The following is a 14,300-nucleotide window of genomic DNA, read 5'->3' on the forward strand; positions in this document are numbered from 1 at the left end:
GAATAGTTAGACCTTTATAGAGTTATACTGAGTGTTTGTGTACTCAACAGATCAGATCTGGTTACTTTGAATAGTTAGACCTTTAAAGAGTTATACTGAGTTTTCGTGTACTCAACAGATCAGATCTGGTTACTTTAAGTAACTTATCAATAAAGTGATTACTAATTATATTCTACCTATTTCTGCTAGACGATAATTATAAATAATTTTGTTTAACATCTTAAATTATTAAAAAACAAAAAAACGTTTCTATATTTTCAGGGTTATCAAACTTTTTATGCTTTATGTAGACCATTGTACAACAATTTATTCAAACCAAGTCTTTAATCGAGTGCCAAACATGTTACTTGTCGAACGTTAATTGGAGATAGTTCTTAAATAACATAATACCAGTATTATTCTAGTACTACTTAAATATCGTTTATTAAAATTCGTACCATGTAAGTATTAAAGAACAAAACGATTGTTTATAATCAATAATTGTTTTATAATTTGATTAATAATCAAATGAGTAAGAAGTGTTTCAGTTTGTTTATTGTTAAGCACTAGGCTACACAGTTGACTATCTTTGCTCTGCCCACAGCGGGTATCGAAACTCGGTTTCTAGCATTGTAAGTTCGCAGATATACAGCTGTGTCACTGGGAGAGCATGAATCAAAGTAAATTTGTTACTCAATTCATAATTTGAATGAGTCATTACGTCATTATTTGTTTTATCGCAAATATCAGGCCCGGCATGGCCAAGTGGGTTAGAGCGTTCAACTCGTAATCCGAGGGTCGCGGGTTCGAATCCCGGTCGTACCAAACATACTCGCCCTTTCAGCTGTGGGGGCGTTATAATGTGACGGTCAATCCCACTATTCGTTAGTAAAAGAGTAGCCCAAGAGTTGGTGGTGGGTGGTGATGACTAACTGCCTTCCCTCTAGTCTTACACTGCTAAATTAGGGACGGCTAGCGCAGATAGCACTCCAGTAGCTTTGCACGAAATTCGAAACAAATAATCATAAATATGTACAACCTGCCATTCTCTTCACCAAACCTACACACATGAAGCAACTCGTATGAAAGTTCATGTTTACCAGAATTTGTAAGTATAATTTCAGTAACCTGTAAAGTTTTATGAGCTAGTGATATTTGTCGAATTTCTCGAGGACTATCTGCCCTAGCAATTTATGATTTCTTAAGTGATAAACTAAACAGAAGACAGCCAGTCAACATCACTACTCTTTATCAACGAAAAATGGAATTGGCGATCACATTATAACGGCCCCTCAGCTAATAAGGCAGTGACGGGATTCGAACCCACGACTCGCGAGTCCTGTGTCTTATCTATCAGGCTATGCCAGGCCCCAAATATTTACCAGCAAATTCAATAAAAAAATTTAGCTTTGATGAACATCAACAGCAGGAACCACAGAAGAGGTATTTTCACTTCTTTTTTTTTTTCTTTTTAGGTGTAAAAATAATTACTGGAATACCTTCCTAGCGGCTCCTTCAAAACAGGTTCTATACATGTTTTTTACAGGTAATGTTACATGTAGGAACAAGTTTTATTACAGGTCCTTCAGCGGTTCTCTAGCCCACTTTTAAAGTAATTTATATAAAACTTTGTTTTTGAGACGTTTTGAAGTAACTTATACAATAGTTTTATGAGCACCATTAGAGCACAAAATCACTTCTGTTCGTAACTTCCTAACACGTTTTTGCCCGTTTTAAGGCAGTTTCTATAAGTTTTGATTTTATGGGTTGTAGTACCGAACAACTTCTGTCCATAGACAGAATTAAGGTCTTCAAATTATTGTAGTTTAAGTGTAGTAAAAGTGAATAACTTCACTGATGTGGCCTGTTATTACAGTGGACATGGGGTCAGACAATACTTGGAAAGTAATTATATTGATAGATTTATACACCAATAATAATACATCAAAAATATCGTGAACGCTTTGCTCACAGGCAGCTGAACAGGAGAAGGGGCGCTAGAGGCTCATGCCTCCAATTTTTCCCCTATATCAAAATGCTCTTTTGAATGGGGAATAGAAACCTGTATATAACTAACTATTACAGAAGATGGTTATTTCAGTTTTTAATTCAATGGTTATGGTTACCACAGCAAATAAGGCGTCCCAATTTTTGGATGGCACCGAGTGATAGGAAAACAACAAAGTGAAAACTTCCATTTTAATGGCACTTTATGCATAAGTTGTAAACCTGACTGATCAGAGACCCCAAGGATTCACGTATAGCCGTCCTTAATTTGTAGGTTCTGGCCGGAAAAAGGGCAGCCAACCAGTAGCACTCGCCTTCTTAAGGGTTTCTCCGTTTCTTTGAATCGCATAAAATAACTAACTGTTATTTTTATAACGCGCTTATAAACGAAAGTAAGGTGTGTTAATGGCTCGAAACACTAACCACTGGGCCACGCCCGGACCTTGAATTTACTACATTATGACATATATTTCTACAAACATGTGAATTCTTTAGTTTATATGTATGTATAGTATAGTTCTGAAGGCACATTTACGACACTTATCACGGCAGTGAATGTTCAGTGGATCCACATTTTAAAAACTAGCATACATCTTGTAACAATCCATTGACTGTTAAACACCTAAAATCAAAACATTTGTTCAGCTGCAGTAAGTCCATTACCATTATGGTAGTGGTTAAATTAGTTTAAATTAGTAAGCTGTAGAAAAAATACCTTTGTATCCACCAATGAGAACACTTAGACCGGAAATCCAAATGTTAGCCTCGTCAGCAGATGAAGCTATGAGGTCAACAGATTTGTATCTATTTCCGAAGATAACTGACAAAGCACACCCTTCGTCGTAGCCACCAGCGATGTCTTTCCTTCTGAGTAATTCGGTGGTCTTACCGGCTCTAACTTCATGAATACATTTAATTGGAACTGAAAAAATAAGATAAAAGTGTGTAGCTAGGACAATACAGAAATTGAAACTTGGAAGACGTGAGTATGACAAAACTGTATTAAAACCATAGAAAAAAAGTTGACATTAAGATTATTATACTGAGCTAAATAAATGAATCCGTTATAAACAAAACGAATAGATGGACTCTTGAATGGACCGACTACATGTTGATAAGTTTTACACACAAAATAAAAAGCGTTGCAAGTAGATATTCAGAAAAATATTAAATATCTATTAGCAGTGACAAACAGAGTACCAATAAGTGAAAGTTAAACCAACATATAGTGAATATTAGCAGTGACAAAGTACCAATAAGTGAAAGTTAAACCAACATATAGTGAATAACGTTGCAAGTACCAATAAGTGAAAGTTAAACTAACATATTGTGAATAACGCTGCAAGTACCAATAAGTGAAAGTGAAACTAACCTATTGTGAATAACGCTGAAAGTACCAATAAGTGAAAGTTAAACTAACCTATAGTGAATAACGTAGCAAGTACCAATAAGTGAAAGTTAAACTAACATATTGTGAATAACGCTGCAAGTACCAATAAGTGAAAGTGAAACTAACCTATTGTGAATAACGCTGAAAGTACCAATAAGTGAAAGTTAAACTAACCTATAGTGAATAACGCTGCAAGTACCATTAAGTGAAAGTTAAACTAATCTGCAGTGAATAACGCTAAAAGTACCAATAAGTGAAAGTGAAACTAACCTATTGTGAATAACGCTGAAAGTACCAATAAGTGAAAGTTAAACCAACATATAGTAAATAACGCTTCAAGTACCAATAAGTGAAAGTTAAACCAACATATAGTAAATAACGCTTCAAGTACCAATAAGTGAAAGTGAAACTAACCTATTGTGAATAACACTGCAAGTACCAATAAGTGAAAGTTAAACTAACCTATAGTGAATAACACTGCAAGTACCACTAAGTGAAAGTGAAATCAATATTTAGTAAATAAGGCTGTAAGTACCAATAAGGTTATACAATACTGTATTTCTTTTAAACATATAGGAAAAATAAATTATAGTTGTTATTATATAAGAAAATGTTCTTTTCTAGTTTTTGAAGTGTAGTTCGCGCATAAAGATTTTAACATGTTGAAGATTTCATGCACATAAATGTATAGTGAAATAAGACGAAACTGAGTTAAAACAAAAATACAATAAGACTAGGTTCTACATAACATAATACAGCGCAAGTAGAGACAAGAAAACTGGAAAAAGCCCAGAAGAACTGGATGTTGAAGAGAGTGCTGTTTGTTTCAGGTGGAACAGAAGCAAGTGGTGGTAAGTGTGCAGAGCGATAACATAACCATGAAATAATAAAGTGTGGCGAACTCTAAATTAATCTCTTTAAAGAGTAGCAGCCTTGATGAGGTTAAGAACTCCGGTTTCTTGTATTTCACGGTGAAGCTGTATCTCACAAACAGCGAGAACAGTCGTGGGAACAAGGCTTCAGGCAGTAAACCGTGTATGTGGTAATATAGTAACGTACTTTTAACATGTGCATTACCGTGTATGTGGTAATATAGTAACGTACTTTTAACATGTGCATTACCGTGTATGTGGGAATATAGTAACGTACTTTTAACATGTGCATTACCGTGTATGTGGTAATATAGTAACGTACTTTTAACACGTGCATTACCGTGTAGGTGGTAATATAGTAACGTACTTTTAACACGTGCATTACCGTGTATGTGGTAATATAGTAACGTACTTTTAACACGTGCATTACCGTGTATGTGGTAATATAGTAACGTGCTTTTAACATATACATTACCGTGTATGTGGTAATATAGTAACGTACTTTTAACATGTGCATTTCCGTGTAGGTGGTAAAATAGTAATGTACTTTTAACATATACATTACCGTGTGTGTGATAATATAGTAACGTACTTTTAACATGTGCATTACCGTGTATGTGGTAATATAGTAACGTACTTTTAACATGTGCATTACCGTGTATGTGGTAAAATAGTAACGTACCTTTAACATGTGCATTACCGTGTATGTGGTAAAATAGTAACGTACCTTTAACATGTGCATTACCGTGTATGTGGTAAAATAGTAACGTACTTGTAACATGTGCCTTCAAAAACAACATCGAAGGTCAAAACCTTCAGTCTTCCCTGGGTCGTGGATTCGAATTCCCATCACACCAAACATGCTCGTCCTTTCAGCCGAGGGGCGTTATAACGTTAGGACAATCCCACTATTTGTTGGTAAAAGAGTAGCCCAAGAGTTGACGGTGGGCGGTAATGACTAGCTGTCTTCCCTCTAGTCTTACACAGCTAAATTAGGGATGGCTAGTCCATATAGCCCTCGCGCGAAATTCAAAACCAAAACCAATTTTCCGTATTCATCCCCTAATAAAATATAAGTTTCTCTTTCAATTTATATTTACAGTTGGTAGATTTAGAAGTGCACGACTGAAACGTTTTTTATTACTTTACTTTACACAACATTATGTTCTGTTTGTGCGCATTTCAAAGTTCGAGTATCATGAAGAGCGAATCTTAATGGATAAATATGTCATGTTTTCCATTAATTCCGTATTATTTAAAATGTCTGCTATGGTTTGAAGAGTATTAGATGCTATGATGTTTGAGAATTATACTTTCATTTGTATCGCTTCGATTTTACAACTTAAAATAGGCAAAAGTGTCACCTGTTATTGAGTTTAGTGGTTGTTTGTAAGTTTAATCCAAAAACATGAGAGATGTCGCTTGTCGTTAGGAAGAGTCTTTCTTATTTTCAGAACCAGGTGGGTTACAAAGGTACAAGAAATTAGATCTACTCTGCCGTTGTTGAATCTATCAAAATATATAAAAAGAGTTTCTTTTGGCCCGGCATGGCCAAGTGCGTTAAAGCGTTCGATTTGTAATCCGAGGGTCGCGGGTTCGAATCCCGGTCGCACCAAACATGTTCGCCCTTTCAGCCGTGGGGGCGTTATAACGTTACAGTTAATCCCACTATTCGTTGGTAAAGGAGTAGCCCAAGAGTTGGCGGTGGGTGGTGATGTCTAGCTGCCTTCCCTCTAGTCTTACACTGCTAAATTAGGGACGGCTAGCACAGATAGCCCTCGAGTAGCTTTGTGCGAAATTCAAAAACAAATAAACAAACAGAGTTTCTTTTTTTTGTGAAACGCAAAGCTACATGAAGGACAATGTGTGATCTGCCTACTACTGGTATAGAAACTCGGTTGCTGGGAGTGTTAGTCCGCAGACATACTACTGTGTCACTGAGAACATTGACGAAATGTCTAAAAATAATGTTTTTGTTTTTAAAGTTAAGTACAAATATGAACAATGGACTATCTTTTCTCTGTCCACCATGGAGATCGAACACCCGATTTCTAGCGTGTAAGTTCACGTTTCTTAAAACATTGGTTTCAGTTAATGACCTCAGTTTAGCGACCGATCATACAGTAATATAATGTGTGAAGGTAGTGTTAACAGTTTTAAACACTAATCAGTGAATTGTGTTGACCTCCCGTCCATGTAATTTGTTTACGTTCAAGTTGAATGTCTGTAAGCTGTCCAACTGAAGATGTTACGCGTGGAATAAACTATCAAATTCACTGTTTGACTCGATTAAAACGCCACAATTGAGTTAGAAAGCTACACGTCTGCACCAAAGTTTGAAGTACTTCTGGTATTTTTGTTTGATTTGTATTTCGCGCAAAGCTACACGAGAACTATCTGCGCTAATAGTCTCCAATTTAGTAGTGTAACACTAGACGATAGGCATCTACACCAACCACCAATTGTTGGGCCACTCTTTTAACAACGAATAGTGGGATTGACCGTCATATTATAACGCCCCCACGACTGAAAGGACAAACATGTTTGATGTGACAGAGATTCGAACCCGTGACCCACAAATTACGAACCAAGAGACCTAATTGGTAAGAATATGACTCGCTTGCCAAGACACAATATTATATATGTTCTTGCAGTAACGTGTAGTAATCATGACGGTATTTTTTATAGAAATTTTGTTTATAACTCTTGGTCAGTCCAGTAATTTTATCTTGATCGACACTTGATGCTAAAACTGACCTGGTCGACTGATCACAGCCGTCCCAAGTTCAGAACTGTTGATCAGAGGGAAGTCAGCTAATAACAGGACTGACTTAAGTTTTATAACATAAATAACTAGACTGACTAAGTTTTCTAATACAAATAACAGGATTGACTAAGTTTTATGATACAAATAACTGGACTAACTAAGTTTTCTAATACAAATAACAGGACTGACTAAGTTTTATAACACAAATAACTGAACAAACTAAGTTTTATAATACGTCCATGACAAAAGGTATTGAACGGGCTATCTGAAACGTAAACTTTGAAAATACCCAATTATAGACCGGCCTATTAACAATTAGACAATACCTGTACCGTTAGGAAGGTATCCGGCTTGTTAACAACTACACAACACCTGTACCATTCGGAAGATGTTTTAATACATTTAAACAGAATACTGTGGACCAGACTCTGTATAAAGAAGGATGACAGAATTCCATGATCTCAACAGAATAACCACAAATTATCAGTAAATGAGAGTTATATAATTCTGTTATTTATAATTGTACTATTTTGTATTAAACTTTCCTAGAACCATAAGATTCATATTACCATCCTATAATGTAAATATGGTAATTAACCTGTTTCCAGGGCGTGGAGTTTAATTATTATTTATTGACCAATAAAGAGGCCTTTTTTTATCTTAAAAAAGGAACGTTAATAGCTGAAACAGTACGTGTAACTCTTGTATACGGTTTTGTGCCATTATAAGGTAATATTTATAAACCGTTTCGGTCTGGATTCTCGGGTGTGGTTCTTCACCGAAAACGGTTTGATGGTCCCATTTTGGAATGCACTTAAACATGAGCTCTTTTGTTGTAATTCAAACGTTTAAAAGAAAATGGCCTGTTGCTTAAGGTGCTCGACTCTCAATTTGCAGTTTCGAATCCCGTCACTAAAGAAGCTCTCCCTTTCAGCCTTGAGGGTGTTATAACGTGACAACGAATCCCATTTTTTGTTTGATAAGAGTACTTCAAGATGTGGCGGATGGAGGTTTTAATTAGTAAATTCAGGACGGTTGGGCAGGTAGTTCTCGAGTTGCTGTGCGCAAGATGTAACAAACAAACGAAACATTGCGTGGTTAGAATAATGATTCATTGAACAGAAACCACAAAGACTACCGACAATTTCTGTTTATATTTAGCTGGATTTTAAATAAAACCACACAGAAGGAAAGTGATATGATGTTATAAGTTGGTCTCGAATCCAGATTGAAATATAACAACAGTCTCTTTGTGATCAGCTTTATGCCGTTATTATACGAAAGCCTTTTATTTTAAGGCTTACATTTTAATAGAAAACTGTCATTACTAAAGGCGGTTCATTATATTACACAAGATATATTAAACAATTTCAGGCTGGAATAAGTTTCGTTGTTTGATTTTTCATTGGAATTGAGCACAAAGCTATACCCTCCGCCAACTCCTGGGCAACTCTTTTTACCAATGAATAGTTTATTTAAAAATTACTTAATAACGCCCTACAGTTGACAGAATGAGCATGTTTGGTATGATAGGGATTCCAACCAGAATCCATCAGAGTGGGACTTAAGCGCCCTAACACCTGGTGTTGGGTTTTGAAGTTAGTGCAAGTGATGTTTATTGATTCAGATCAAATTAATGTGAACGGTATAACTGAAGTTGAATCATTCATTGATTGGAAGTTACCTCTTTTCTTCGAAATCGAAACAAATAATCTGAAAATAAAATCCAAACCAAGGAGTTATTCATAATACATAAAATTCACATCTGCTCTGCCTTGTTTACAATTAAATAACCACTTTGCTAGGATCTCTGGAAAGTTTCTGAAACCAAAATAAAACAAAACAAAAATTTACGTTGGAATAAAAACAACCTTAGAAACAAACTCTGAACAACAACAACAAATATAAAAACAACCTTAGAAACAAACTCTGAACAACAACAACAAATATAAAAACAACCTTAGAAACAAACTCTGAACAACAACAACAGATATAAAACAACCTTAGAAACAAACTCTGAACAACAACAACAATATATAAAACAACCTTAGAAACAAACTCTGAACAACAACAACAGATATAAAAACAACCTTAGAAACAAACTCTAAACAACAACAACAAATATAAAAACAACCTTAGAAACAAACTCTGAACAACAACAACAGATATAAAAACAACCTTAGAAACAAACTCTGAAGAACAACAACAAATATAAAAACAACCTTAGAAACAAACTCTGAACAACAACAACAGATATAAAAACAACCTTAGAAACAAACTCTGAACAACAACAACAAATTAAAAAACAATCTTAGAAACAAACTTTGAACAACAACAACAGATATAACAACAACCTTAGAAACAAACTCTGAACAACAACAACAAATATAAAAACAACCTTAGAAACAAACTCTGAACAACAACAACAGATATAAAAACAACCTTAGAAACAAACTCTGAACAACAACAACAAATATAAAAACAACCTTAGAAACAAACTCTGAACAACAACAACAGATATAAAAACAACCTTAGAAACAAACTCTGAACAACAACAACAAATATAAAAACAACCTTAGAAACAAACTCTGAACAACAACAACAGATATAAAAACAACCTTAGAAACAAACTCTGAACAACAACAACAAATATAAAAACAACCTTAGAAACAAACTCTGAACAACAACAACAAATATAAAAAACAACCTTAGAAACAAACTCTGAACAACAACAACAAATATAAAAACAACCTTAGAAACAAACTCTGAACAACAACAACAAATATAAAAACAACCTTAGAAACAAACTCTGAACAACAACAACAGATATAACAACAACCTTAGAAACAAACTCTGAACAACAACAACAAATATAAAAACAACCTTAGAAACAAACTCTGAACAACAACAACAGATATAAAAACAACCTTAGAAACAAACTCTGAACAACAACAACAGATATAAAACAACCTTAGAAACAAACTCTGAACAACAACAACAAATATAAAACAATCTTAGAAACAAACTCTGAACAACAACAACAGATATAAAACAACCTTAGAAACAAACTCTGAACAACAACAACAAATATAAAACAATCTTAGAAACAAACTTTGAACAACAACAACAGATATAACAACAACCTTAGAAACAAACTCTGAACAACAACAACAAATATAAAAAACAACCTCCAGAAACAAACTCTGAACACAAACAACAAATATAAAAACAACCTTAGAAACAAACTCTGAACAACAACAACAGATATAAAAACAACCTTAGAAACAAACTCTGAACAACAACAACAAATATAAAAACAATCTTAGAAACAAACTTTGAACAACAACAACAGATATAACAACAACCTTAGAAACAAACTCTGAACAACAACAACAAATATAAAAACAACCTTAGAAACAAACTCTGAACAACAACAACAGATATAAAACAACCTTAGAAACAAACTCTGAACAACAACAACAGATATAACAACAACCTTAGAAACAAACTCTGAACAACAACAACAAATATAAAAACAACCTCCGAAACAAACTCTGAACAACAACAACAAATATAAAAACAACCTTAGAAACAAACTCTGAACAACAACAACAGATATAAAACAACCTTAGAAACAAACTCTGAACAACAACAACAAATTAAAAACAATCTTAGAAACAAACTTTGAACAACAACAACAGATATAACAACAACTAGAAACAAACTCTGAACAACAACAACAAATATAAAAAACAACCTTAGAAACAAACTCTGAACAACAACAACGGATATAAAACAACCTTAGAAACAAACTCTGAACAACAACAACAAATATAAAAACAACCTTAGAAACAAACTCTGAACAACAACAACAAATATAAAACAATCTTAGAAACAAACTTTGAACAACAACAACAGATATAACAACAACCTTAGAAACAAACTCTGAACAACAACAACAAATATAAAAACAACCTTAGAAACAAACTCTGAACAACAACAACAGATATAAAAACAACCTTAGAAACAAACTCTGAACAACAACAACAAATATAAAAACAACCTTAGAAACAAACTCTGAACAACAACAACAGATATAAAAACAACCTTAGACACAAACTCTGAACAACAACAACAAATATAAAACAACCTTAGAAACAAACTCTGAACAACAACAACAGATATAAAAACAACCTTAGAAACAAACTCTGAACAACAACAACAAATAAAAAACAACCTTAGAAACAAACTCTGAACAACAACAACAGATATAAAACAACCTTAGAAACAAACTCTGAACAACAACAACAGATATAAAAACAACCTTAGAAACAAACTCTGAACAACAACAACAAATAAAAAACAATCTTAGAAACAAACTTTGAACAACAACAACAGATATAACAACAACCTTAGAAACAAACTCTGAACAACAACAACAAATATAAAAACAACCTCCGAAACAAACTCTGAACAACAACAACAAATATAAAAACAACCTTAGAAACAAACTCTGAACAACAACAACAGATATAAAAACAACCTTAGAAACAAACTCTGAACAACAACAACAAATATAAAAACAATCTTAGAAACAAACTTTGAACAACAACAACAGATATAACAACAACCTTAGAAACAAACTCTGAACAACAACAACAAATATAAAAACAACCTTAGAAACAAACTCTGAACAACAACAACAGATATAAAACAACCTTAGAAACAAACTCTGAACAACAACAACAAATATAAAAAACAACCTTAGAAACAAACTCTGAACAACAACAACAGATATAAAACAACCTTAGAAACAAACTCTGAACAACAACAACAAATATAAAACAACCTTAGAAACAAACTCTGAACAACAACAACAGATATAAAAACAACCTTAGAAACAAACTCTGAACAACAACAACAAATATAAAAAACAACCTTAGAAACAAACTCTGAACAACAACAACAGATATAAAAACAACCTTAGAAACAAACTCTGAACAACAACAACAAATATAAAAACAACCTTAGAAACAAACTCTGAACAACAACAGATATAAAAACAACCTTAGAAACAAACTCTGAACAACAACAACAAATATAAAAACAACCTTAGAAACAAACTCTGAACAACAACAACAAATATAAAAACAACCTTAGAAACAAACTCTGAACAACAACAACAGATATAAAAACAACCTTAGAAACAAACTCTGAACAACAACAACAAATATAAAAACAACCTTAGAAACAAACTCTGAACAACAACAACAGATATAAAAACAACCTTAGAAACAAACTCTGAACAACAACAACAAATATAAAAACAACCTTAGAAACAAACTCAGAACAACAACAACAAAAACTTTTCTTTAAAATTTGTAATTTTTTGCTTCTCCACCTTGGAAATCTTACTTTCAGTTTGCTGAAATTTATAGTGCTTTTATAGTCAAGAAAATTAAACTACATTTGTTCGTCCTGAATGATGCATAGATAGATTTAATCTATCATTTATCTACAACATTAATATTTTTAATATCATTATTTATTATTTGTGTATTTAATTTGGGATGTTTTAGACTTGCAAATCCTACTACGTGAGTTTAGAATATTCATCAATCACCGATACCCACAAATATCATTTTATATTGCACGTTTACCGATTTTTTATGGTTTTATTAAATAGTTGTCACACTGTAGATTAATAGATGTTACTTCATTAATTAAAATAAGATCTCGTTTTGGTTACTTTACAATAATGTTCACTGATTTTGTGTAGCGTTCATAATTGTTACAAAATTTGCAGTTTGAGGGTCGCGGGTTCGAATCCCCGTCACACCAAACATGCTCGCCCTTTCAGCCGTGGGGGCGTTATAATGTGACGCTCAATTTCACTATTTGTTGTTTAAAGAGTAGCTCGAGAGTTGGCGGTGGGTGGTGATAACTAGCTGCCTTTCCTCTAGTCTTACACTGCTAAATTAGGGACGGCTAGCACAGATAGCCTTCGTGTCGCTTTGCGCGAAATTCAACAAACTGGAAGGTAAAACCTAATGAGTACATGAGCAAAACGAGTAGTTGTTTTTGAAGTATTATTGGTGAAGGTTATGTATTGATCCCTACAAAACCAGTAAAGACAGTGCAATGAATACATAAATGTACAGACAGTGAAGTACACACAATACATACTTTTATTGTCCCCGTGCAGTACAAATACCTCAATTTAAAGAATATTTTTGAAATTTGAAACCATTATAAGCTACTGTCAGGACTGATTTGCGTTGGTTATAATTAAACCACTAGGTTTTATATCCATAAAAGAAAGAAATTGTCACATCTCGCTGCTAGAACCCCATTTTAACTGGGAGAAGTGGCTTAACTTTAATATTAATGATAGTCTAGACTATTTTTTATTTATATAAACATATCAACGACTACTGGTACATGTCTGTTGGAAGTATCAGTTGTTAGTATAAATCTGTTAAAAATAACAACTGTTGGTATATGTCCGTTGGAAATACAAACTGTTGGAATAAACCACCAATCATCTTGCAATGTATGGTGAGATGTTGTTGTTTGTCTTTCTATAATTAGTCTCAAACGTTTCAAACAGTTCGGTTAGACTCAGTCCAATACAAATTGGGGACAACATTCGTTTCTTATAATTACTGAGAACAGAGAATTCCCTCATTACAGGCAGTGTTCATAGTCCAGAAAAACGGTATCGGAAAAGACGTTAATTACTGGTCGTTAGAGAGAGCTCAAACAAACTCGAAACTATTTCAACCTCTCGTTGTTAGGAGAACACATTCAAGCTGTTGTGAAACTCAGCTCCTTTTATCTGTCACTTTGTTACGACGTCGGTCATTCCGCATGACGATTTTCTATTACTTTTACTCTAAAATTGAAGTTCAAGTTATTACGAGAATCAGTATCTCGTATTTACGTCTGTGATGAGCAGTCGTTGAGCAGAAGAACATCGTGAGTCCAGAAGAACAGTGTAGTGGGTAATAAACGTAACTGTATTAAAAGAAAGTAGTGTCTGATTAAATATAATACTTGTTGAGCAGTTGAGTTTTACTATGCAATTAAAACAACAGGTGGACCAAAGAGGTGTGTGCTTTGTCGTTTGGTCAGACTGCTATTCCAAAACAGTACTACTATTGGTCATCCATTTCTTTATCGCGTTATTCACAGTGGATAAAAACGGGGAATGATCAAACTGCGACACCAAAGGTGTATCCCGACAAACCTTCCTATTTGAAGATGTATCATGTCTTTTCTTCTT

The 14,300-nt window shown here is 33.8% G+C and overlaps 1 protein-coding gene across 1 annotated transcript in view; it reads right to left on the bottom strand.

Moving 5' to 3' along the window:
* Nucleotides 1–2,678: 2,678 nt before the first annotated feature.
* The window catches only part of LOC143249996 (inactive phospholipase C-like protein 1), a 45,452-nt gene continuing 33,830 nt past the window's right edge, over nt 2,679–14,300 (bottom strand). The window contains exon 3 of the mRNA XM_076500631.1: nt 2,679–2,908. Coding sequence (XP_076356746.1) covers nt 2,679–2,908 — 230 coding nt within the window. The remainder of the gene's footprint in view (nt 2,909–14,300) is intronic.

The sequence above is a fragment of the Tachypleus tridentatus genome, chromosome 4 (assembly GCF_004210375.1).
Source record: "Tachypleus tridentatus isolate NWPU-2018 chromosome 4, ASM421037v1, whole genome shotgun sequence".
Classification (NCBI taxonomy): domain Eukaryota; kingdom Metazoa; phylum Arthropoda; class Merostomata; order Xiphosura; family Limulidae; genus Tachypleus; species Tachypleus tridentatus.